This window comes from Melopsittacus undulatus, chromosome 3 (assembly GCF_012275295.1).
Source record: "Melopsittacus undulatus isolate bMelUnd1 chromosome 3, bMelUnd1.mat.Z, whole genome shotgun sequence".
NCBI lineage: Eukaryota > Metazoa > Chordata > Aves > Psittaciformes > Psittaculidae > Melopsittacus > Melopsittacus undulatus.
Genome location: NC_047529.1, coordinates 78,761,930 through 78,789,517, shown reverse-complemented (window position 1 = coordinate 78,789,517; position 27,588 = coordinate 78,761,930). Strand labels below are relative to the sequence as shown.

At 35.3% G+C, this 27,588-nt stretch overlaps 1 protein-coding gene across 1 annotated transcript in view; it reads right to left on the bottom strand.

Annotated features, from left to right (window-relative positions):
* The window catches only part of SYNE1 (spectrin repeat containing nuclear envelope protein 1), a 243,720-nt gene that overhangs the window by 200,930 nt on the left and 15,202 nt on the right, over window positions 1-27,588 (bottom strand). The window contains exons 7-21 of the mRNA XM_034060451.1: window positions 25,785-25,963; window positions 23,647-23,843; window positions 23,410-23,519; window positions 21,808-21,855; window positions 16,838-16,945; window positions 15,909-16,046; window positions 14,726-14,890; window positions 12,063-12,175; window positions 11,364-11,532; window positions 7,809-7,905; window positions 5,850-6,052; window positions 2,802-2,966; window positions 1,471-1,623; window positions 887-1,030; window positions 394-567 (exon numbers count right to left, since the gene is read on the bottom strand). Of these exons, the coding sequence (XP_033916342.1) occupies window positions 394-567; window positions 887-1,030; window positions 1,471-1,623; window positions 2,802-2,966; window positions 5,850-6,052; window positions 7,809-7,905; window positions 11,364-11,532; window positions 12,063-12,175; window positions 14,726-14,890; window positions 15,909-16,046; window positions 16,838-16,945; window positions 21,808-21,855; window positions 23,410-23,519; window positions 23,647-23,843; window positions 25,785-25,963 (2,163 nt within the window). The remainder of the gene's footprint in view (window positions 1-393; window positions 568-886; window positions 1,031-1,470; window positions 1,624-2,801; window positions 2,967-5,849; window positions 6,053-7,808; window positions 7,906-11,363; window positions 11,533-12,062; window positions 12,176-14,725; window positions 14,891-15,908; window positions 16,047-16,837; window positions 16,946-21,807; window positions 21,856-23,409; window positions 23,520-23,646; window positions 23,844-25,784; window positions 25,964-27,588) is intronic.

Here is a 27,588-nt window from a genome sequence, read left to right as displayed (position 1 = left end):
AAAAATTTGGCAAAATAACAGGAAGGTATTTTTTGACAATAAGAACAAAAGGGAGAAGCTCAAAGCACCACAACAAATAGACTACACAAAATATTATATGGAATAGCACAGATCACACAATTTTCTCATTATGCAGAGTCCTATACCTAAATAGAGCTCTAGCTATCTATAAAAAAAGACATATATGCAATCCTCTCAGGTAGTTTTGTTTTCAACAAATTAACCTTTCATATCAGCTATTGAAATTCTGATTACATTACACATAGGCTATGCTTGTTGTATGAATATGAAGTAACATTTACTCAGGTTACTGAGTTGCAAAGCAAATTACTAGAAAGCAAACTGTAAATACTCAGAGGCAGCAGATCTTTGCAAGATGCTTTTGAAACTTACTTGCGCTTTTTGTTTAAGAACAGTTGTAGGCTGTGCTTCAGGATCCAGGATAGAAATTATTTCATTGACTTTTTCAAGAGATTCATAGAAATGCGTGATTTGTTTCTCCAGTTCTTCCAGTGGAGACAGCAGATGCTGGCATTCATACAGCAGGGCACAGGAATACTCCTTAACCTTTCAACCATTTTCAAGAAAAATAATTATTAAAAACATTGCAAAATTCAATAAATAGCAGCTTCCTCTTCATGTGGGTTTATAAAGTCGCTACCTAACTCTTTTAAGATTTAGCAATCCTGATCAGGTATTACTTCCTAAATTAAAGAGTATTAAAGATGGTAGTCTTAAAGAAGTAACATGTTCCCCACCCTGAATCTATTGTTCCTATAATCTATAACTATGTATTTGCTCAAATGCATGTATGCGAGCACTTATGCAGGGGAATTTATTCATTTAACAGCTAACAACATATGTAGTAGAAAAAGTATTCTGCAACCTTGCTCAGCTGCTCTTTAATCCTTGTCAAAGTTCCAAGCATGTCATTTGCTTCCTCTTGGGAAACTTCTTTCGTAAGAAGCTGCATTGTTCTTGTAACCACTTTGTACTGAGCTTCCATTGCAGGCAGTTTCTGCTTAATATTCTGAAACAAGCATTTCAAAAAGTATTTCAACAATAGCATTTGTGCATTCATGGGAGATACCAGTCTGTTCTCAAGAGATAAAAAGATAGATATTCTAATTATTAATAGTTTTTATCGCTAATTTCAGTTAACACTGGATCACAATTCAAATGGACAAAAACTGTATCAAAAGGTATCATTGGCTCACCTGAATGTATTTGAAGCTACACAGAAAAAAATACCCAGTGAGACAGTGTTTTGGAAATGTGCTTAGAAATACTACTCATAGAATACAATTGTTTATATTAGCTATACCAGAAATGATACAACAAAAGCACCACTGTTAAAAAAAAAAATAAAAAATAATGGAAATGTACTCTAAAATAATTTTATGCTATCAGAATTAGATAGTTACAAGATTTTCTCTTATTAGGAGAAAGGAATGGAAGGAAGAAACTTACTTCTAAATCTTGTACAAATGTTTTGATGTCAAGGAAGGACACTTCTACAGGGACTGAAAATTTCCTATTGCTTCCATCAATAAAAGCTGTCAAATGGGTAACACCATCCAAGTATTCCTTCTTCATTTTGTCCAGTTCATCTGCTCGAGCATACTAAGAAAATGTAGAATACAAAGAGAATGCCAGACTCTCTTTTGTTCCTAACCCAGAATCAACAACTCAATTAATTCCTCATTGTCTACAGTATCAATTTTGAAAATTCAGCAAAGACAATAGAACAGAAAAAGCCTAGAAAAGCTGAAGGGTAAGGGAAATTTCAGTAAAGGACTGCCAGCTTGAGGAAAGGGACACACAGCTCTTAGAAAGTGGAAAGAGCTGTAAGACAGAAATGGTAAAAAGCCAGTGAGAAAACCATATAGCTAGTACATGAAAGAAACTTTATAAATAGAGGAAGAGACATTTACATCCTGGGCATCACTGCTTCCACAGTGAATCACCCTAACATCAGCAACTAAGGCTTGAGAATATTCTAGTCAACGGTTTGGAAAAGTTACAGTAAAAAAGGGGTAATCATTATTTGCTTTTCCATTTAACAGCAATGGAGATAATCATGCCAGTAAAGAAAACTGTTTCACCATCTTCAAATGCTTCAAGATCTGCTATTTAAAATCACTGGAAGAGGAAAATATCATTAGATGTATATTGACTACAGCAAAGATATTACTTGTTTATGAGGCATGAAATACTTCTGTGTATTTTAGGTGTAATTTAGCTCACATCTTTGTTTTTTAAAAAGCAAATATAGAAACAACAACTCTTTTCCAATCTCTTGAATCTCTTCCATGAAATAAAAGGAATTTTTTTCATTTTTTATCAGTGCCTCCATATATACAAGAAAAAAGTTATGTCTGATGAATTTGGGGAAAACATTTAGTTAATTATCTTGCATTGTACCTGCTTGTGGTCCCAGTAGAGTAATTGAATGCAACATTCATTAAAGAGTGGTAAAAATGTTCACTTTCACCATTTTCACTGTTTAGGTTTACAGAGTTTTTACAATAACAATAGCTATGTAAACCCAATCAAAGATCCAGACAGGAGACAATAAGGAAAAACTACTGCTTATACTAGCTGTAAATGTACAAAAATAAAAGCTGTATAAACAAAAATATGAACAAAGGAAATCCCCAATAAGATAAACCGCTGTCAGGGATTCCTTTCTAATTTAAATAATGATGAACAGTTAGGCACTTTAGTAAGCTGACTTGCTTGTGGGGGAAATGGAAATGACAAAGTAAATATCTAGAAGTAACAACAGCAAAACCACATACCTGTTTAACTTGCATGAACAGTTCTCTCCATCTTCCATTTAGTAAGAGAAGCTGCTGTTTAAGGTCTCTGGAAATGGTCTCATCACATGTTTCAATCAGAAAATTACCGGCATCATTCATGGCTGTGTGCTGTTGGATCCAATGAGGTAAGTGCCGGAAGAAATCCTGATGAAAAAAATAAAAACACCTTTCTGAAACCTTTTCAATTATTCTTTATCTTAAATCATGATATTAAAATTTACTCACCAGCTAATGGCTTGATAAAACTCTTTGAAAAATTATCCTCTGAAGCTCTTAAATATTGGATATGTCACAGCAGAATTTCAATGTGTGCGAACACAGCATGTGGAATTAAAAACTAACACCAGTTTATTTACAGCTTATTCTAATCCAGTGAGTTGTTTCAGTTAAATTAATGGAACTCCTCCTTAAGAGAAAGCTTCATAACTGAAAATACTCTTAGGGCTCATCTAATTTCTGTCTTGTCTTGAAACAGACAAGACTATGTCTGGTAGTAACCTCAGCCATATACAGACTGCAGAGAGATTCTTCACCATATACAGCTTTTCAGAGTCTGCTATCACAAAAGACCTGAGAAGACTGATTCATTGTCACTGCTTTCTTCCCTCTCAGAGTAGATGAAAGTCAGGCTTGCTAAAGGTCAAGAAGGAAAAAAGCACATTAAAAGAACTACTCACATCCTTCCTCTTATGCACATATTCCCATAAACCTTTACCTTCCTCAGACCCTGCTGGGGAGTCTCTCCATTTCAGAGGACATAAAAAATGTGTAAAATTTGGACAACTTTGGAAGGTACCGTGAAGAACACCACATTCTTAATTAAAATTAATGCAGCTCTTTTTAACCCCACATGAGGTGAGGAAGTCCTCTGATAAGCTTTGGATACAGCTCTTGGAAAAAGGTGTGGGAGAATCCAGTTACAACGGGGTCATGATGGGAAGTGCTTAAGACGTACTGCAAGTAAATAAAGAAGTTGTAGAGGAAGCATTTTGTTCATTAATACCTTTACTGTTTAATTTTTAGTATTTTGCAGTAGAAAAATCCAAGCACATACCAATCTTTTTGCATGATCCTCTGTGCTACAGGTTCACAATAAGGTTTCTGAAAACAGAAGCCAATGAGAAAGCCGGCAAACCACTTCCTTTTGCAAAAAGAACAGTGGTACTTTCTGGTCTTTAAATCATACAGAAATAATGGAACAAAGAAGAAAGCATAACAGCATGGTAAAGGGCTACTATGGTCTTTACATAGGATAGAATATGGTGGAATTTAGTAACATAGGTAAGGTTTGCCAATGATCATCAAAGAAATCTTTGTATCGTATTACTGACATATATTCTACAGAACAAATATTTGCAGATGTTTAAAAAAGTTTTATGCTATATTCCAAAAAACAGAGATTCCACCTGGGATTCCAGCTGATGGAATGTATTACTATTAATTGTGGAATACAATGTAAGTATTGTTTTTTGGTTTAATAACCAAATACTAAAAATGGTAGCTCAAAACTACCCTTGGAACCAGGTAAACGTACCTGTGGAGTGCTAGACTCAACATTACCAATTGAAGTAACTTTTAAAATATTTATCTCTTTCTACAAATTATGTTACCTCTCAGTAATCTTCAACAGCTTTCAGCCAATATAATTTTAACAAGAAATCAACATTTTGGGCATAAAAAGGCTTTCATGTCAAAGGTTTTCAACAGGGCTTTTTGAAAGTCTTCATTTATCAGAAACATAACCAGTACTTGTTGGATTTAATTTGAAATCAGAAGCAAGTATATACTCTATGGATATTTTCAGATTTCTGCTATGAAAATATTTAAAGGTAAAGTTATAAAACATATCAGCGAAGTAAATATTTTAATTTTATTCATATATATGGATATAAAAATATTTAATTTTAAACTTTGCCAAGTTACTTACATAAAACATACACATGGAGCTAAGATCAACCTGAACAGCTGAGGTCATCCTTTCTGCTCAGTAATAATAACTGTTGGTATTTATATTATGCCAGGCTATTCAATTCTTTTCACAAGCTTATTTTTCTTTAAAAAGAATATTCCATCTTTTATATGAATTTAAATTAACAAACTTTTACCAACAATTACATGTTCTTTCACGTAAAGTGAAATGGTCATTTCTGACCTAATCACAGAATCCCAAGGGTTGGAAGGGACCTCGAAAGATCATCTAGTCCAATCCCCCCTGCAAGAGCAAGGTAACCTAGAGTACATCACACAGGAATGTGTCCAGGCGGGCCTTGAATATCTCCAACGTAGGAGACTCCACAACCAAATGTCATTTTGGTATCTTTCAACCATACTTTGGTGTTTGAAGATAGAGAGCTTCTACATCGGGATTGGGTGACAGTGTAGCACCTATAAAATGCAGTATTATCTAAGGCAATCTGGGTAATTACTGAAGTTCCACAAACATAAAGCTCAGTGCTCCAGCAATCTAACGTTAGAACAGAAAAAAAAAAAAAACCCAGCAAAACTATTTTTACGATTCCTGGTCCCAAAAGGAACTACCTAGAAGATTTCTAAAATGCCAAGGAAATGGATTAATTAATTACCCATCAAACATAACAAAACATATTAATCATCTTGTCTGTTAAAGGCAACTAATACTGAAACCTGTCATCCATGTGGTAGAAAAATTCATGGAGAAAATAAGTGTCTTTATACGCAGCACATCACTATGCACTTTGGTGTTAAAAGCTGAATTTGCCTTTGAGTGAACCATGTAATATCCCTACCTCTGAGCAACATTGCTGCCCTATTCATGCCTCTAACTGTGCTGCCACAGATGATGTCTTCCCTCATTACATGTGTTATTTGTATATGTCTGCACACTATGTGCAAACATCGAAACACCTATGATGAACGCAGACAATATGCCAGAAATAACTTACCTCTCTCTTGTATGACATTTCATAAAACAACATAAGCAAATGCAAAAGCATATCCCACGTTGAAGAACTTATAAAATAGGCAGATACATATGCTATTACTACATACCTTTTTAGATGGTTCAGGCTGATTCAGCATTTTTTCAGCATCTTCCAGCCAAGCTTGTAAACCTGCCACAGTGTTGCTGTATCTGTCCCAGTTAGCAATCACTTCTTCCAACATGCTTCTTACACTTCTGACCTCTACAGAGAGGTTCCTCCACTGTGCTGTTGTTTCATTCATGAATTTCATGACATTTTCAACCTCTTCCACTGAGATGAAGGACAGACATTTTTTCTCATTACTATTTCTGTAAAGCTTAATTTCATGTTAAGCTTACCCATTCTCATCATAAAATATAATTACTCCAACTTCTATTTCAATAGGCTTTTTTATACAAGTGCACAGTCACAGCTCAATTTTAGTGCAAAACTGCAACTGAGAAATTAAACCTGTGAATTAAAGACTAAGGAAAGAAATAGAGAGAGTGCTTTATTAAAACAGCATATTTCACACTGCATATTCAGCATGGTGCTCATTTCAAATCTGCAATAAAAGAAATCAAGGGAAAAGTTTCCTTAAAAAAGCAGAAAATAATAGAGTTGGATAATGTACAAACACATAGTATGTCTGCATTTAAAAGTACTGATCTTCTGTCACCAACTTTAAAACCAACTGTTGCTAATTTTTTGCCATTTAATTTTTAGTATTTTCCTGACATCAATAAAGGAATAAATGTTTCCTCCTTCTGGAAGAAAAACACAGAAGAAAAAGGACCCAAGCAATTCCTAAAACTTCAGAAAACATGAAAAATATAGAAATTCAAAAAACATATTTTTGCTAAGGTGTCCTCTAATTTGCACCACTGTTTCTGAATTCAGAGAAGTGAGTAGCTGCCCTTTAGAAAAGAAATTGTTAATAGATTTTTACTTTTTTTAATAGCATTGAATAAATCTACTAATTTTAGTATTTGTAAGAACACTTTGTAAAAAATGTTTACTTTTGTAAAATTTGAGTGTCGCCATCATCAACGTAAATTTCACAATTTAAAAATGAAAAATATATCCATTTTCTCTCCATATCTGCTAATCACTTCAGCAGATGTAGTAGTCCTGCACAGATACTGTGTATTATCTACCCAGCAACTATCTGCGTCAAATATTGCCCTCATATATTCTCACTGAACTCAGCAGTATTCAAGAATTACAAGAGGCAGCTGTTGAATCAGCTACATATTTTTCCCATGTATATCATATTTAAAGTATCATTTGGGCTCCTCTTACAAGTTTTCATAGTTAATGAAGAATCTTCAATAAATCAGGGGATACTTTTGCTACTACAACATTACTGGGACCCGCCCTCTATTTGCCTTTTTCTAGTGAAGCCAAGCCAGGGAGTATTTTCAAGCACCAGAATATGATTTTCCCTACACCTAATTTGGTCTCTGACACACTTCTGAACCAAATTAACAAAAGGGGCCTACAAGGATGCTGGAGAGGGGCTTTTCATTAGGGACTGTAGTGATAGGACAAGGGATAATGGGTTTAAACTTAAGCAGGGGAAGTTCAGGTTAGATATAAGAAAGATGTTCTACTGTGAGGGTGATGAGGCACTGGAACAGGTTGCCCAAAGAAGTGATAAATACTCGATCCCTGGCAGTGTTCAAAGCCAAGCTGGATGGAGTCTTGGGTCACGCAGTCTAGGGTGAGGCATCCCTGCCCATGGCAGGGAGGTTGGAACTAGATGATCTTAATGTCCTTTCCAGCTCTAACTGTTCTATGATTCTATGGACTTCTCCCATTAGGAAGTCTGAACATGACTACTCTCTTCTGGAGCTGAAAAAATATAAACAGCTTGAGGGCAGGCTTCTCTGCACCTAATGGTTTCATGTTAGTCTCTGGTGGACTGCAGCTGTTAGAAAGCTCCACTGCATGGAAGAAACAAATACAGGGAGATCTTTTTAGAGGATACTTATGTGTGAAGAGATCAAAATGGTGTCCCCATGACAATAAAAACATGGGCATTTACCTGAGCCATTTGCTTTGGCGTACACTTCAGCTGCTCTTTTCAAGATCTGGTAAGTAACTTCATACTGCTCAAAGAACTTACTATTTTCAATTACAGACTGAAAAGAGAAAAATTAAAACAGACAAAATAGATATTAATAATGATGATAATTTCCATGAAATTACATCAGGACAGTGATGACAACATGTAACTTCATTATTCCTCCATTCATTCTTGTCATTATTATAAAATACTATAAATAATATATAGATTACACCTTTTCAAACTAATGGTACAGGAGAGTGAGACTTCAAAAATACAGTTTATTTACTTTGCATATAGAAAGATTTTTTTAATACATTCTTAGTCTGCTGACTTGCTGACTTACTTTGAATGTGCAGAAACAGCAATTAACTTAGAAGTTATTTAATGGAAACCATATTACACTGAAATTTAAGTGGAATTATTTTAATAAAAGAGAAAATTTAATCCATATAGGTCACCACAAAAATCGAATCCAGTTGAACTTGAAGAATTGTTTCTGTATCAAGCATTTACAAAAAGGCAAGTCTCACTTTAAGAGATGAAAAACATTTGCATTATTCTTCAGTTTTTCTTCACCTCCTTTGTAACTGGTAAAAATACAGACTGGGGAAACACTGTACAAAGAGAGGTTGCTTTTCCAAAATGTGACACAGAACCTTTCCTTTGTGAGTGATGGTTTAGCTGTGTAAATTGCTATAGCGCAATGAGTAATTTATCTGGGAATATACTGGTCACAGATTAATGGCTCTTTATCATCTATGCTTCATTATCCCTTATAGAAAATGATACTGACATGTTTTTTAGATGTCTTTCAGAAATATTACCTCCCTTAAGTGCAATATATAATTATATCTCTATTGTTACCTGAGCATACCATATCTTACATTACCTCTGTTAAAAAAAAAAAAATCTGCCTTTTTTGCAGGGCTTGTATATTATCTTACTTAATGCACTTATCTAGAGTTTTGGGATGTTTTTGGAGCTTACACTACCTCCAATGCCTCCTCAGATACAGATCTATAAGTGTAAGGCAAGTACATCTCATGTATGTCTACATAAGCTTTGGGATGTCAGAGTACACAAAATTCTATGTGTACTAGTGTGATTTTGATAAAAAACAGGTTTTGAATGAGGTCAAAGTTCATTGTACTTTGAAGAGAACAGTCAGATTTTATGTATTCATCAATTCGCATTATATGACATGAAAAACAGTTAAAAAAATGTTAGCCAGCATATATCTAAAAATCTTCTATTTTAAAACCTTTTACAGTTGCTATGTCAAATCACCACAGCTATCTAGTACATAATTTAGAAATGTGTTTATAACCAAGGAAACCAGAAATCCTGGACAATCAGATTCTTTTCTCTGCCTTACTGTTAAAAAAATAAAACCTGGCATGCATAAACAGCTACATATTTTATCATGAATTATGTGAAAAAATCTTGACTTTCATTTTTGCCAAACCCGCACACAGAGACATTTTATCCTGAACTAAAACCTGCAAGACTTCATATGAGAAAATAAGACTCTATCAAACAACTTATGTAATACTGATCTCAAGAGCAGTAAGAAATATTTTCAAAAATTAAATATAGACACCTTACTGATTAATATTGTTTCCCATCTGACAAAATCCTTTATATAAAATATGTAGCTTTTCTCACATCCATATAGCATACACTGCTAAAAAAGTGCCAACACAGCAATGCTAAAACACAGCTGTGTGGGTTTAAATCCATGGATAACTGTTCCCAGTATCTCCATGACATCTGAGACTTTGGTACAGTATATTCTTCAGGTTGATGGTGCACAATTTGTGCTGACCTTCAGTTATATGTTATATGACAGATGAAAAGATGGGATAAAGTAACAACCACCACTTTTCTTTTTAAGCTACAGTATGTAAATATTTTCCAGACATATGCTCTATTCAGATCCTAATTACGCATGTTCCTAGAACACTGACATTGCTCAGTCTGCTTTGGCAGACAAACACACATATATTTTTATCTCCTACTAATACAGTCATTGACTATAAGGTACTGACTACAGCTTTCCTACGTCAGACTCCTAATTTACTGAAGAGTAAGACTTGGCTCTCAGTCCTAGAAAACTGCTACCACATAAACCAAAGCAAATAGTCTCTTTTCATCACTGGACACCTGGAAGGGCAAGAAGCCAAGGCTATCAGGAATAAAGCTATGCTCTGTTTAGACTCTTGTCCCTGTTCCCTCATTTTGACTTGATGTAGTTTCAGAAATGATGCAAAGGAAGCATTTTCTTTTCCATAATGGCTATCTCAGCATTAGTGGTCTGAAGTACAAGAGTAATTCAGGCAATCACAAAATAACATAAATTTGCCACTTACTGCTCATTTTAAAGCAAAATATTAAAAACTTATAGAAAATAATAATCCAGAAGCCGAACTATCCACTTCCTCATTATTTCCCTTGTCACTTTTAAGTAGTTTAGACTGTGACATTCTTACAGAGCATAAAAATGGATTATAAAATCTTAGCTATTGCACATCATTCTAGCAAGCTGTTATTCTAAATATCCATCTGAATTTTGCAAAGCTTGTCTAAACCAAAGCTTAACACCTGAATTTTATATGTCCCTAGCTACTAAAGTTTAAACATAGAAAGGGAAAAAGTGGGAACAGGACTTTAATTCTCACTTCTATTGAGTTTACAGTTTTCTTCAAACCAATGAAAACTAGCAGACTCTCAGGGCATCAATAACTTTTTCTACACAGTGTCCTGGCTCTGAATGGTTCTATAACTGTACGAATTCTTTCCAAACTGAATTTTCCTGTGCAATTTTGCTATTATGGATTAGATAGAAGGATGAAAAAGTATTTAGCCCAGCTCTGCTTTTGAAAGAATCCCTCATGCCCTAATGTAGAAGTGCAGCAGTGGTACTGTTCTACCAGCAACTTGGCACTGAAAGTTTGGATTTAACAAGATACAGCAGTGGAAGACTGAAAGGGAACATACTCTTTCAAAGAATTAAATAAATCCCTTATCAGTATAATATATTGAACAAGTACACAGAGGCAGCATAAAACCTTTTTTTTCTCTCTTCATTTGGAAGACTTAAAAAAAAAAGTACTGTGAGGGACTGCATTCCAAAAACTTTCTCTAACTCTACACTTCATCTGTGAACACTCATTATAAGTGCATCTATGCAGTTGTAAAAGATGAAATTAAGTATCTGGTAATTGTTATCTAAGATAACTAAAAATCTAGGAGCTGGATACGCTTGATAAGTTGATGGTTAGACAGTTAACAGCTGGGACATTATTTCTGCTTTTGAAGGGGTGATGCAAAGATAATAATATCAATTTTTAGCCTTTTAACTGAAGTTCTCCATGGGGAAGACAGATTCACCTCTGGAAAGATACTCCACAAAAATGCAGTCATAAAGTTAATAACTGTCAAGTCTTATTTTGTTTCCGTTTTTTTGTTCATTCCTAGCAACCTTAAATATAGTTCAAAAATAATTATAAAAAGAATACAACCCCAACTTACAATATAATTTTGAAGAAGTAATTCCACTGACTCTCGCCTTCCATATTTGATAATCCATGATTTTAATTTTGATTCTGCAAGAACTAGGAGTGACAGTAGACGGTACTTCAGTTCCAGAAACTCCATCTTCAACAGATGGAGCTCAGATGAAGAGACAACAAAATTAAACCTATAAAATGAATCACACTGTAGTAAAATACAGCAATATCCACTTTCACAGGACAGACTGCAAGCTTTAGTTAGCTCAGATATTTTTTTAATATTTCACCTAATTCAGAGTCTACAAAAAATTAATTATGCATGATGATAATTCTGATGTCTGCTTTTGAATAGAAGAATAACTATATTTCTGTTTATACATAAAAATCATCAGTTTACATCTGTTACTAAGTTTTGCAAAGTCATTTTGTTTTTCTTTTTCCACATGCATCCTGGCTGTTATTACATAACATTTCTTCCAGGGACAAGTAATAAAAAGTATTTATTTCCAAAACCCATTGCTTATTTTGATTCTCATCAATCTGTACAGCATCAGGCTACTCAGTATATTTTTATGTCTATCTTAGGAGATTTTCTCTTCCAGTTTTTTTATGCTTGCCACTTAGAAACATAATCAGACAGTGATTTCTACATGAATAGGTTAAAAAGCAAACCGGTTCCCTTTCACAGAGAGCTTTTATTTCAGATTGAAAGCCTTACCTCTCTGCCATATCCTCTAATTGGTCAGGTGGAACAGGCACTCCATTAACAGACCTGGCTCCGTGGATCTCATGGAATGCCTTTTTGTGACCATCTATGTTTTTCAGCAGATCCTAATTTGATTTTAAGAAAGACAGTGATCAAAGGGGGGAGAAGGAAATGAAGGAGGGAGAGAAAGGGAGAGAGAGTGGGAGAGAGGGAGAAAGGGAGAAAAGGAAGGAGAGAAGGCTCACAGTAGGCTATCTAACTAATAAGCACAATTTTAAGCCTGCACTGATGACTCAATGTAGTTAACTGTTTGATCATGCTTTCACATTTACATGCAAGGTTATGCGTACCACAAAAGCATTTACATCAGCTTGAACATTCACATAGGGAACCCCCTTATAAGATGCTCTGCTACAGCTGTGCCTAACAATTATAGAAGATTTTAAAACAGAGGATACACTGCAAAGCTTTAACAAAACAGCAACTCTTAACTGTATTAAACATGTCTGCAAATACAGTCTCCAAATACTCACAGTAAATACTCAGCCTGCAAAACATTACAACAGCATAATCTTGCTAAATTTACTATTTACATCTTTATAACAGATAACCTCTATTGAGTATAAATTAAATTTTCAGCAACTAATCTACTTTGCTATATATAAGCAGAAAATCCACAGCTCCTTATATAAGTACATATTAAATATTTAGTGAACTTTTCACTCTCTCACCATTAAAAGACTTCAGGTTCGCTCTCTATTACACGAACGAATGCAGAATGTGGTACCTGACCTGTATTCCTGTGATAAGAATTGTACCAGCAAAAGCCTTACAGCAGAGCACATTTCAACTGTAACTAAGCAACGTTGCTTCAAACGGCTTCCTGGAAACTACATATTAAAATGAATGACTGGCAGTAGTCTTTGAAGAGATACTGTAACAATAACGTCTCAAGTCCCCAGTGGCTGAGAGGACACAGAACAGTGGTATTTTACTGCATACAGACAGCTCTTGGCACAAAGCACTCAGATGTCTATTAGCAGAGGAAAATATATGAAGGTCCCCCTTCCTCACCTAGGGAAACAAAACGCAGGCTTGTGTATTGATCACAGATGTCTGCTTATTCCTGTGCTGAGGAAGGGGTTCTCTTCAGCCAACACCCAGTGTTTGCACAGCAGAAAATAAAGGTAATTCACTGGTTCGGCTCACCACATGGTCACACTATCCCCATCATTCCACCTATATTTTCACTGTTTTCCACTTCAACCAACACCTTATTGTGAAGAAAAATGAACTAAGCTTTCTCAGATACAAGTAATGCACTGATTTTACCATGGTGAAAACTCCAGTAAGGGTAGGTAACCTGTGACTAACATGCTGTCACATGAAGGAAAGACTTGGAACACGTATCCTGGCTAGCTGCATTTAAGACCTTGCCAGACACAAAGGGATGCCCCTAACATGCACTGTAAATCAAAACAGAACCCAGTAGTTTTATTCAACATCAACTGGAAGGCCATGAAAACTTTTATATAGTATTCTCATGAAGCAAAATCCCGCTCTGCAAAATGACCCTCAACAAGCACAGACATTGTTCTTAATTTTTAGATCTAGGTGGCAATATTAACTCAAACTCAACTGCTTGCCTGATTCCATGAGGTTTGTTCAATTAAGTTGCTACATTTTGATTTAGTTCAAAATGGCCATAAGCTGTGAAGTTCACTAAAATAAATCATTACTTTGTTTAAATCATAGATGAGACAAAGATACAGAGAAAGTGATGATGCCATCTGAACAAAACCATAACAAACAACCCAAACAACCTCATAAGAAAGAAAGACTGAAAAAAATACACTAATGCACTTCCGGTACTATCCAATAATAGCACATTAGAATTCATCAGTTTAAATCTGAGTGATGAAACTATGTAGTTTTAAAATGGCAGCAATAGGAAAAACAAAACCCAATATAAAACAATAGTCTTACTACTGCAAGTGCACCCTTTCTCTACGCCATCTTTTCATATTTACTGGTTCAGTTTCTTTTATAATCTCACCAACAATTTTGGCCTATATTTTTCTCATATATACTACGCAAATACACAGACAAACCTCAGTTTTTATTTTAAATGAGAACTCAGTCTCTGCAAAGAATAATGATAGAGCTACTTAAATACATATGGAAAAGTTTCCTGATTGCCACAGCAGAGGGGACTTCTCATGCTAACTCTCATCACAAACCAATGAAAAATCACTTCATTCTAAGTTTTACCCCAGTGCATATCACTTGTGTTGACTATCAGCACAGTAACTTTATTTGCATCCTCTTTCCTGTTTCACCTAATCAGTTCATATTAGTTGAACAATGTACCCAGCTTACAAGTTCCCTATGCTATTTTACCCAACAGAAATCCTAGAGTAGGGGAAAAGCTGAAATATTAATACCTGGTGTCTTTCAGCTGGAAGCAGGAACATTCAAAAACAATTCTAAATATTGCTTGTAAGATACACAGATAGCTCAAGTCATCAGTAAAAGACGCTTAGATTTTGTAACCATGAAGATGACGCCACCCACAGAAACTAGAAATAATAATCTTTCTTTGTATAGCATGGATCATTTGCAATTGGAAATTGTATATTAAGTATAATGCACAGAATGAATGCATGTAGATCTACCTTATGCTGCTCAAGCTTCCGGTGTATTGTATTTGCTGTTTCCTCATGAGCTTGCTGAATAGTTACTTCTTCCCTCAGAGCAGCCTCTGCTCTATAGAGCCAAGCACCTATTGTTCCCAAAGGTGCAGGAAGAGATTTATCAAGGTGTATATGCCAATCAAGTAGCTAGGAAATAAAAGTAAGAGGACTGAACATCCCTCCTCACTTAATTCTACAAACAAAAATCTTGAGAAAATTTGACTTTATATTGTAAGACCAAACACCCAATAATACAGTATGTTTGAGACATAACCCTAGGTATATTACTTCAAATTAATTTTGAAATCATAGCATTCTCACAAGCAACAAAATTTCTTTAAGGATTCATTGATTTGGGTATTTTCCTTTCAGAATGATAATTGAGTTACAGAACCAACCACATATAAACTGCAACAACTGACAAGCTAAAGATCTGGAATTTCATCAGTTCATAGGCACAGCAAGGGATGTAAGACCTTCTTCCACCCAATGTCATTTATTTCATGCTTTTGCATAAAATTTTTTTATCTCTGTTTTGAACATATTTTTTATGTGTAAAGGACCGTGGAGTTGAGAATATAGCAGCAAAACATCACGTCTTTTTTGCAATCCTAGTTACAGGAGTGAAAAATTAACAAAAATTATATCACAGTATTTGTGAACAGATCCTCTGTTAAATATATGACATTAAAAAAAATCCATGAATATACACTGAGTAATAATGATTTAATAGCTTCTTATTTGGTACAAACAATATAACTTGCTTGGGATTTTTCATTCAATTATTACAAAATTGGTATAAAATAAACCCTTAATATTAATTTGTTATTATTCAAACCAGATAAAAAACAACATTAAAGCCTCATTTATTGATAATTTATCCAGTAATACACACAATTTTTTAGTTATATTAATAAAATGCTATATTAGAATCAAAATATAGTCTTTATTTTAAAGCTCATAGTGTATCTTTGATGAATGTTAAAGCTGATAGTGCAGCAAATATTCTCAAAACAAATGCAAAATAATTCAACAATGCTAGAAAATTGGTCCATTTTTAGGTTCCTAATGCCAATAAAATCAATAGCAAACAGATGTCTGAATGATTTTAAATTCTTATCCTTCGTTTAATAAAAAATATATAGCATAACAATTTTCAACTTACCCTGGAAGAAACTCTGTCCCATGCTTGTTTCACCATAGCTTGATCAAGTGATAATTTACCATCTTTCCTTAATGACTGGGTTACAAGTTCAATCTGTTTCCTTTTTACCTCATATTGTACTCTGAAGTACTTAAATGACTGCACAAAAAGAAAATAAAATCAATGTTGTAAAGAGTTAAACAAATTCTTCAATATTTATGGAGTACTACTATCTATGACAATTTTGTACTGATAGAAGTCATAATCTTTCCCAAAGAGTAGTAGCAGTAAGCTTATATAATTACACTGAAATGCATTTTATTTAAGGTATATAGAGACTTCAGAATCCTCCAGCGAAATATAAGTAGGACTTTTGTATTTCCCTTCTGTTAGCAGATGCCTGAACACTGTATGAAAGGAAATAATAACTGATCAGATAAACTAGCAAGCAGATTAAATGCTACTTGAGACATACACTGGCTGCTTCTACAGAGCAGCCATGCTTCAGGAGAAAATAGAGGCCAAGATTTTGTATTGCTGATGTAGACATTAACCTTTGAGAGAGGGGTTAAACATTAAGCTCTAAACCCTGTCCTCTCCCTCTGTCACCTCATCCAGCCTTCAGTCACAATTCCCATCTCAGCTATATCACGCAGGATCTGGAACGACTGTACAGACACATGCTCACTTCTAAGTAGGACAGTCTTTCTTCACACTGCTAGAAAAAGCTCTGTGTTAGGCAAACCATCTGTGCACTGTTCTACGTAGGAAAGCTGGAACTGACACTATAATTCCTCCACCAATAAAAGGCAAGACAATTTGTGTCCTTATTTCTTTAAACTACAGTATACTGACTTGCATATATACAGTTTGTACAAAATACTGCAATACATGTTACACATAATGATGACAGTAATGGCTTACCATACAAAATTTTCACTACTGCTTACCTGGTATTTCTCCTGTAAGCTTGTTTCTGCCATTTGTGCTCTGGCTAAGTCTCTTTCAAATTGTTCTGCCCACACTTTTAGGTCTCTCAGCATCAGTCTGTCTTCCTTCTATGATTTAGTAAAACCGCACACATGAAAAATATTGCAACATATTAGTAGAGGTGTCAGATACAGTCCAGAAATTAACATCTTTCTAGTAAGTTTAGGTCATTAGTTGTAAGGAAAGACAATGGAACATCTGGGTCCAATTCTCTTGTCTTCATATAGGCTGACTGAAAAGCACTTCCTGAGTATATGAGAACTCAGCATCTAGATGTGAGTCTAAGAGTGGTGAAATAATGACAATTCAGTACACTGCAGTGTTAAGAGATACTACTTCTAACCTGACATTAAATTTACACAAAATCCTTTACCTATATCTCAAAAGGTAGTTTTAATCTTCCACATATGTGCAGAGTCAATTTTCAGTAAAAGTTAACTGATCTGAGACAGGAGAGGATTTTATCATCTACCACCATTTTATTTCTGATTGACTTCAGGGCAATCCTTGACATCAAGCTTCAAGCTCAGAAGTTGGCAAAATATTTTGATAGAAAAAGTTTTAGCAAAGAAAATGAAAAGAAAGAAAACCCAATTGTATTCAGTTTCTTTTCCTTACATGTATTTTTATGGCTTTGAGGAACAGCCTATTTGTTTTACAGTTTTGCTTTAATGCTTCAGTCTGCCATAGTATTGATGCTTTGCAATGCTGCAAAATTCACTGCAGTATTAAGTGACATGGTAGTAAATAGAAAAATAGCAACAGGAAATCTCAGGTCTGTGAGGATGTTATATGAGAAAGTTTTTTTTGTGCATTGTGTAAGCAGGCTAATCAAGTAGAACACAAGTGTCTGTCTAAGATTTCCAACTAAGGGACCATATGTGCTGGCTGTTAACAGAAGCTACTCTTTGAAACAAAAGAAGCCGTATTACTGCTGAAATTTGGCCGAAAAAGATCTATTACAATGAAAAAATGCAACAGCACATCACATGAGTTAATCACCTAAAATGAGTAATTAAGTTTCAAGCATTACATGAAAGAAGAAAAAATGGGCCATGTGACAAAAAAGAATAGCCACTGACTGTATGCAAGAAACAAAGTACTTTTTTGTAACTTTCTCCGGAGAAAGGAGTCAATTATGGTTACTTTCTTTGAAAGCTGCCTCAAATATTTAATGTATAACTTCCCTTAATAATTTTAAAAGCATTCGACTATTGCCTTATTTCAGCTGAGGAAAGGGTAGGATACTCAGATAGGAAAGAAAGCCTTCTTTCATGTGCTAATTCTCTTGCTGATCCTCAGTACAGTGGTAGTTGTTTGGACAGAATTTGTACAACAGATTGTGCTAGGTAAGTTCTAGCTAGGTAGTTTCAGCAAGGTTAACATGGTATTAGAACAGCTGTGCTGGAACAAAATTTGCTCCTGTCTTCTGACACTCGCCAAAAGCTAGTACCTGAGAAACGTGATAGGACACATATGACGCTTCCCTGCTCCAGCTATTTGTAATGCTAGGGTTTCCTTGACTGCACATACAGTCTCAAGAAGCCAAAACTCCTACTGCTTTCAACTTCTCAAATCATTTAAATATAGAGAAGAAAAATAAAATTCCTACTCTTCTGGTCTAATAGTTGGCTCTATGTGTGGGAAAATAACATCAATATTCCTTGAGACAAACAGTAAAGCCAGAAATACTCTCTCATGGGGAGAAAAATATAAGAGATAATTCTTAACTCATCCAGCCATCAGAAACCTTGGCATTAAATGCCCTCCATTGATTAGAAGTTATAACTTTCGTGATATCTCTATTAGAATCCAACTGTCAGCTCCATTAAGGCAATACCAGTCTATGCATCTTACAGCATCACAGAATCTATTATAGTTTGAATCACAGAATCATTCTGGTTAGAAGAGACCTCCACAGGTCATCAACCCTCCTGCAATCTTAACGGATTGAAAGTCCTATAACAATCCTACTAACTGAAACTTTAAGTATGCCAGTCTGAAGTCAGGAAGAGAATAAGCATGTTACAATGTTCTGTACCTTACTTTTAGTTCACACTATAAATTTAGTTTTGTAAAACACTGGATTTTATTCCTGTATAGCTCACGTTCATATTGTTAAGAAGCACCTTCTCAAGGTCTGCCAGACCATCTGTGTGGCTGCAACTGCTCAAACAGCAATGTAAGCAAAATGGGCATTTTGCAAGATTCCTGTCAACACAGCTTTAAAATTAAATAATGGTTAAAACTGTGTCTGGCCAAATTTTTTTGAAATAGAGTATCACTGCGATGAAGAACACCTCTGGTACCTGGAGAGAAAGAACACAGGAACAGCTGCAGCTCTCTTAAATCATCTGTCATTTTTCCAACATTAAGTGAAAGATCAAGTTAGCAGGTGTCATTGAGTCTTCCGTGATTTGCCCCCACACTATTTAGTTAGACAGGTTTTTGGTTACTTTGTTTAATTGCAGAAAATGTAGGTGTTTCAGTAACCACCTGTTTGAATGCTGCTAAAGACATCGTGCAACAAGGCATGATAAGCATTTTATTTATTTATTCATATATTTTCACAGATTTCCAGTTCAGTGCATCACTTATCACCTGCAAACATGGTTCTATGGTCGCTGGTTGACACAAAGGCATTTTAGAGTCTCAGTTTGGGTAACTGACATCAAATATTCACTTTCTTAGACAGCAAGGCACCTGTCACCAACGACCCCCAGGTTTAATGAGCTATCATTCTTAAAACATGACTTTCATGAGTGCGTAATGCTTCTTCCTCTTAGTAAAAAACAAAATTGAAAGGATATTATTACAGATATGCAAATAATTTTCTAAAGCCTGCATAAAGATCAGAACATAAACCATCCAAAAAAAGTTATCCAGGATAATTATAACCATTTGTGCTTTTCCCATCTTGAGGATCATTGATCTTCGATCACATTTATTTTAGTTCATCTAAGTCACTATGACTTTTTCTGCATAAAGCTTCCAAACAGCATTTTAAAGTATTAATTTATCCTGATACTACTGTATGAATATTCACTGATTTGCAGAGGTGAACAGAACTCAAATGCCAAGGAACATCAAAGAAGGTAATTAGAGAAAAGCATTTATAAGTTCCAATATGATAAGGGGGTACAATTTAAATTTACAAAGGAAGTTTTTGGCCCAGAATCAAAGTCAAAACATTATTTTTTTAACTTATATGCTGGAGTTAATTTGAAAATTACATAATAGAGAATACTTCAGTGTTTGAAGGGCTAAAAATAGGCATCTGTTTCATGCTAAATTTAATTATGGACTGAAAAATTAGTTCTTTGTTAGGTTCTATAATATGTAATTATAAACCAGGTGAACTGTTCAAATTCCCAGAGACAGGCAAGATAGAATTTTCAAATATAAACTTTTATATATAAAAAATTAAGTCACCTGTTTTTAGGGACATTGAATTATTGTATTTCCTGTGCGCTAAAAAATCAAGTCCCTTTAAAAATGTTTATAAATTAATTCAATTAATTATTCTATTCCTTTTGAAAACTCAGGCTTATATGTATATGATACTGGATGTTTATGTGTAACTGAAATGCATGCACTGACAACAGTATCACGGATGCATGGTGAATGCTGAGCCAAGCATCATCCTCAGGGATGAGCCAATAATACCTGTCTGCAAAAGCAAACAGTAAATCACTCAAAGAGCTCAGAAAGTTATTTTTGTACTTTCTGCTCAGGAAATTCCTCTTATATTGGGGAACTATGCTGGCATAGGGATGTTGGAGGTGACAGGAGTATCTTCTGAATTACTTGCTCAGCAGAGCACAAGAAAGGAAATACTTTGAAGAAGCATACTTCCTTATTGTTAAATTTATACCAAAATAAAGAAATTGACAGAACTTTTATCACTTTAAATCTTCACTAGCTTCAGCAGCAATGCACTGGGACTGTGTAAGTCTAAGAATGTACAGCAAGGTCCCATTTAAGCTGCTCAAACTTACTTGAGTTGGTTGGGAAGATGGGAATAATTCTGCTATCAGTATTAATCTACACTTCAACACATATCACTAGTTAGATATACAAAGTATGAGATGAACCCTTGATCATACTTACTTGAAAATAACCTATAGTTTATATATAAAAAAACCCAAACAACAAAACAAACCAAAATCCAAATCCAAAACAACAACAAAACCCACACACAAAAAGGAGTGTGGAACCAAAGCAATTAATTAGATCAGGTCAAACTATAACACTATTGAATGACTGGAGTGACACCTGTTATTTGTTTCATAATATATTCACTTCTGCAGTCTTCCAGTTTCACCTATGAATGTTCATTCCAGATGAACATTCTGTTAATACTAGAAAATTATAACTATCTAAATGTCTAAGGTAATTAAAAAAGAAATTTTTTTAAAAATAGCATTTACATGAAAAAAAGGAGCAGCACATATCATGCAATTACACATGAATGCTCTCTCCTTTCAAACCACAGTCCACATACATCACTTACACAATCATCTATACAATCTAATATCTACTCTATAAACCTAAAGACATACAAAAATAGCCATCTAGAATGAGATTAAATGAGTAGAAACAGCAATCTATAATTTATTTTTCATATTTATATCTTTACTTCAGAAAACCAAAAGCATAGTTTAAAAATTATTAAAGAAAAGTTTACTTGCTTTTCTATATTTTCCTGAAATTATTTGCAAAATTGAGGCTGTTAATATAGGCTCACGTAAGAAAGTAGACTTAGACTTATTATGTTAACCTACTTCCTTTTTTGAAAGATTAATATAAGGCTAGCAAATAAATATACATAAACTCACATAAAATCTGAAGTCAAATAAGTGCAGGATAAAAAGAGGCAACAACCATGAAATGCAGTTCAAGCAATTATTCTGGAGTATATCACCCTTACCTTAAATTTCATAAAAGAAATCACAAAAGTTGGGATTGCTTGAAGTTCCTAGCAATATGAATCAAATGGGAAAGCAAGAAGGAGAGGAAAAAAAAAAGGGCAAACAAAATAAAGCAAAGCAGGCAGGAAGTCCACAGAGAAAAATACAAGAGCCACACTTGTAAGAATACAGGATGTACTTGGAATATTACCAAGTTCCTGTGTCTGTATCATATCTAGTAAACTAGTTTTCATATTAGATCTGAAGCCTTGAAAATGCTTCCAGGGGTGGGACATCCACAATCTCTCCAGGCTACCTGTTCCAATGTCTTACCACCCTCATAGTGAAGAAATTTTTCCTAATATATAGATGTATTTTCCTAATTCATTAGTTTACCTTTCACAGCTCATGTGCTAGAGTGTCTGTGGGTATAGTCAGAGGGAAACAGAGCACGGAGTGGCTGAGTCCTGCACTCTCCTACATTGTCTCTGCATAAACTCAGGAAAAGGTGGTAAGGATGTTCCTCAAAATCCAACCCCAGCACAGGCAGCAGACCTAGCCAAGGCTGTTGTCAGCAGAAACTGCATTGTGTGCCATGGTACAGAGACAATGGAGCTGCCATAGCCTGCATGAGGCTTCAGCGCTCACACCCTCTACTTCAGCAGCCTCACTTTTCAGTGGGATGCTATGGCATTAGCACATGTCTGTCCTCAGACAGATGATGCAGTGAGGAAAACTTAAAACTCCAGTGATCAGGCTAGTGCTTTTGCTGTCACTGAATTTGACAGCAAAGCTGCAGCTGCCTTAGTCACACATCGCTATAAGGAAGGAGATTCACTCCTTTCAAAGCTCTTCTGTAGCTCTGTAGGGAATGCAAAGAAACACAGATAAAAAGTGCTTCCTCTTTCTTTCTTGCTGGGGCTGAGCAGATTGTCTCAGCAGTGTTTCCTGTGTTTGCCATGAAGAAAGCAAATGATCAGGGTTAGGAAGTGAGTCATGATCACTTGGCATCACTGACTATAGCCATTCTAATACAAAGCCAATGCACTAGAGCATACACGAAACAAAAACCAAGAAAAAGACATGACTGAAAACAATTCCTTAGAGCTAACAGTTAAATATCACAGTGCAATAGAAAGAAACCTGTGTCAAAATTGTAACTGCCTCCCAAGCGTAAAAGCCCAGAGGCTAAACCTAAGCAATCTCTTGGCCTATTCTTGTTCTTGTCAAGAAACCAAGTGTGAGAGAAACAAAAGTGACGCAATGCTTCAGGTAACAAATTATTGCAATCTCGTTGGTGTTATGCTTGAAAGTGTCTTTGGGAACTTTAGAATCCATAGGTTTGCTATTATTTACAATAGCTGTTTCTGTTCTTTTTTGCTCCTACTGATGAAAACGGGAAAATCTCTATGGGATCACCATTCTGTTTTCTCCATCTACTAGCAAACATCTGCAACACTGGTCCTTTATTCTCACCTAATGTTTCCCAGGTTTTTTACTGTCCTTGTTTTTCACTTGAACTGCTCATCAAAAGGAAACACAATAAACTTTTAAAAAAGCTATAAAATGGATTTACAAAGCCCCCATAATTATAAACTTAATTGTATACATTATAAACTTACATCATTCTCCTGCACATCAGTTACTGTATGATGAGGATCAGGATAGTACTTCAAGAACTGGGCTACATATGTCATGACAGACTTTTCATCTGGCTTTTCAACATCCACATCTAGACAAGTATAGAACACAGTAAATTAATCTTCAGCTGAATGGCACAAATGTCTAAACAGTATGAACTATCACATCTGGTTTAACCCATGCAAGTAGTTAAAACTTTTTCAACTATGCATAGGTACCTTCTGGATCAAGGAGCCTTGGAATTCCCAGTTCTGCTTCTGCAATTGTGAAAGCTTCTTCCAGGTTTTCTCTATTTGACCTTCCCTTCACTTTCTCCATATCCACTAAATCTGGACGGATAGCATGGATAATAGAATGAAATGCAACACCACTCCTCCAGCTTTGTCCGAAATCTTTGATTTCAATTCCAACTTGCCTGAAAATATGAAAGAAAAGAAAAAGTACTTGCAACAACATCACAACTAAATGAAATAAGGGAGGAGACAGGATGGTCCACCCACTGGCTATCAACTATTAAACCTAAATCACTTGCAGTCTCTGTAATGTTAATCAGGTTGACTGCAGCTCCACTGCATAAATTCATTTCTGCCTATGAAGAGTCAAGAGTTTTGTGTCATATATATACTGTATTTCCCTTCAGTAGACTTGCTAGTGGCAATAAGCCAACGGTATTCTAAACAAATGTAGCGCATCAAGGTTCTCCAGGTTAATGTACAACACAGAGTCTGTGTATGTAAACAGCTCCGTTCACTATTTTCTCCCCCTCACTACTTCATACTAAGTACTTCATATCTCCCTCTGTTATGACTACTGCAGTTCAGCAAGGCACACCAGTATCATAAAAAAAACCCAATCAAAACAAACCCAAAACTTCAGTAATCTGGTGTCTTTCAAAATGAAAGCATGAACACTGACATCACTGCTTTTCAGGTGAAAATGTAGCAGAAATGTCTTTATATTCTTACCAAACTTATGTGTCAACTAAAATATAAACACAAATTATCAAAAAATACTAATATACAACAAGAAAGTAATCAGAACTGAATCACACTCTGACTGCATCTTCTAAAAGTAATTCTGAAAGATATGGGGCTCTAGCAACTGCAAGATTGTTTTTTTACATTGTCTGAGCATCGAAACTTCCTTTGAGGGCACATTTAGACACTACGGTAGCCTTGTCATTGGAAGGCTTACCGCAAGAGTAGCTCTGAATGAAGGCCTCATTCAAAGCTCACTGTAATCAGTGAAAGCCTTTTACTAAGCTTAGTGAGTTTGCAAATTACAGTGTGAAGCAGGGCTAGGCAAAGTGTTCCATCCTTCTTCTAGGCTTCTTTCAATCATTTCACCTACTCTTTCCAATAATGTTGATGGTTTCATTTATGAACGTCTTTCTGTTTTGTTTGTTTACCTGTGTGGAAACTGCAGCTGATCACTTTCAGTTGCCTGTCCCCTACCGACAGCAGTGCAGTAGGAAGAATGCCGAACGCCAGATTAGACTGTACTGTACCACAGATTACTGTATTCTACTTATTTATTGGAAAACTGGAGAAAGTCTGTATCTTTACAATTATATTTCTTTTCTCTGATGCACCATTCCACAACTAGCTATTTTCTCCCTGTATTTTGCATGACTGATCTCTTCTAATAGCAGTGATTCCTTGATTTGAACAATTAAATAAATTTTATTCTTTTAAATCTTTGTTTTTCATTTTCTTATTGTGGAAGCTATCAAACGACACTTGTTTTTTGATCTAATTTATGCATTTTTATGATATTTTGGAAGCACAGCAGACATGGGATAATTATGCTAAATAAAGGAGAAGATTCTTAATAAGAGATAGCAAGCTACCTCTCAAAAATAACTTAAAAAGAATGAAAGTTTGGGGCAACATCTGTAGTAATAAATCCCTTATATCACAAACCTGCAGAAAGATATTCATAGTTTTTTGTCCCCAGCCTCTCACCAGCAAATGTCAGAATTTTATACTCCTACAAACTGTGTCAGTGAAGAATGCTAAGCCACTGTGTGACTTTCATTGTTACATCAAGTGTTTTGGCAGGCCTAATACACTGTCATTCAGAAATCTAATTCCCCTTTCAGTTCCTCATTCTGCCAAAGATAATCCCACTCGTTATTCACAAACTATAAAATATGATTGTTTGTAAAATAATGCAAACCATTATTTATTACTTATTTTATGGTGGTAATATTTAGCAGCCTCAGTTGGCAAAAATAATATGATCCCAGTGAGGTACTGTATAAATACTGAGCAAAAGGACAATCCCTGACTGAGGGAGCTTAGAATCTGAAGACTGCATTTGAGATACAAATTCAGTTTATATGTACGTTACTTACTTTGCTGCTGTGTATTGTATCCATTTTAACAAAGCCTTCCTGGCGCTTCCTTGGACCTTGGTTACCACCTTCCGTTTGCTTGGAGGACTTGCAGTTTCTGAACTGACAACGCTCTCCACAGAGGAAGCACTGCCTGACAATGCCTGCAGCTGTGGGAGGTTGCTGGTAAGCTCTTCAATCTGTGGGGAAATAAATATTAATGGACTGTTTGTAGATAACCTTAATTCTGACCAGTTTCTTAGATAATTTTCTAATGCAACTGACAAAATAAAGTTGGGCAGAAGCTATGATTAACGTGCTGTGTTTAACTGTACATTAAAGTAGCTTCAAAAATGCTAATGTATGTGCCCAGATGTTGATCTTAATTTCAGAGAGTACAAGACATTTAGCAGCTATTGACTTTCTTAACACCTTAAAGCTAGAACAATATGCAAGTTTGTCATGTTATCTCTTACAACAAATTACCACTGAAACCGGAGATGGCTTACATTCAGCTTGAATTCAAAATATAAAACACTTGACTAATTTCAGAGGAGGTTCATTCAATTAAAGAATGGAAGTGACCTCAATGATCTTATCTATCTATCTATCTCTTCATTTACCACCGTACTGTTTTGGCACAAGTTCAGTTGTGATCTTGCTTAGAGGTAACTTGCTAAGTACTAGTGAGCATACTGCAGGGGAAGAGCATTAGTATTGTTTGTGGACAGTGTATGACAGTTATTTGCATCGTGCCTCTCATTAAATGAAAATCATTAACTTGATTCTTCTAAGAACATGAATTTCATTAATACTTTGGTTCTTTAACATAAAAAAGTTATACCTAAAGGATATTGCAACTTTGCCCGTGCTATGCTGTCTACATAAAACCAAAATTTTGCCACATCACAGAATGTGTCTGCCATAATGAGAACCACACCTCTCACGCATTTCTGCTTTCATTCACGTTAAAATGATGTATCTGCTTGTGACAACTAAAGAAAAGCTCATAAAAAAACTCACATAAAACTGATGCAGAGAATTATTAGAATTTCAGTAACCCTGAGAACCATAATTTTCCCCATTTATCTCATTGACCTATAAACTAAAAATACAACGTTAGTATCATTCTGGTTAACTTTTCTTCTGAGAAGGAGATCTGAACCACTGATGTGTCACATTGGTTGATGCTCAGAACAGCATCCCTGAGACATGAAAGCTGCATCATAAGAGAAGTATAGCCAAAGGACTCCACAAAGAAAATCAACAAAATTAGCTGGGTTTTCAATTATTGAGTAGTGACTAATTTTGTTAACTCTTATGGACAGGATTTAGAAAAGCGTTTTTCTCTTCTACCTAACTTCAACAGAATACAAATGATCTCTCCTCTATAAATTCAAACCCCTCTCAACCTCCACCATTCACAGCCAAATTTTATCCTGCATCCCCCAGTGAAATCAGTGTGTTTACATGTATTGAAAATAATTAGCCTGACATTGAGTGCACTAGAATTAGACATACAGCACAATCACCACTGAGGTTACTAAAGGTACTTGTGACAAGAATCCACAATTCTACTATCTTGTTTTGTTGCTCTGCTGTGTTCTTCAGAGAAATGGAAGAATACGTTTCACTGATGACTGAACCCCATCCCTGGCTCAGACCATTCTATTCCAAAGATAAATATGCAATTTTACGCAATGTGAAGCACCCCTACCATCAACTGTTGGGTTTTTTTACTCAGGATCAGATTCTCAGCTACCTGTAAAAGTGACTTAGCTATGGTGAAGGACTGGAACTATACCATTTCATATGAAACAATGAT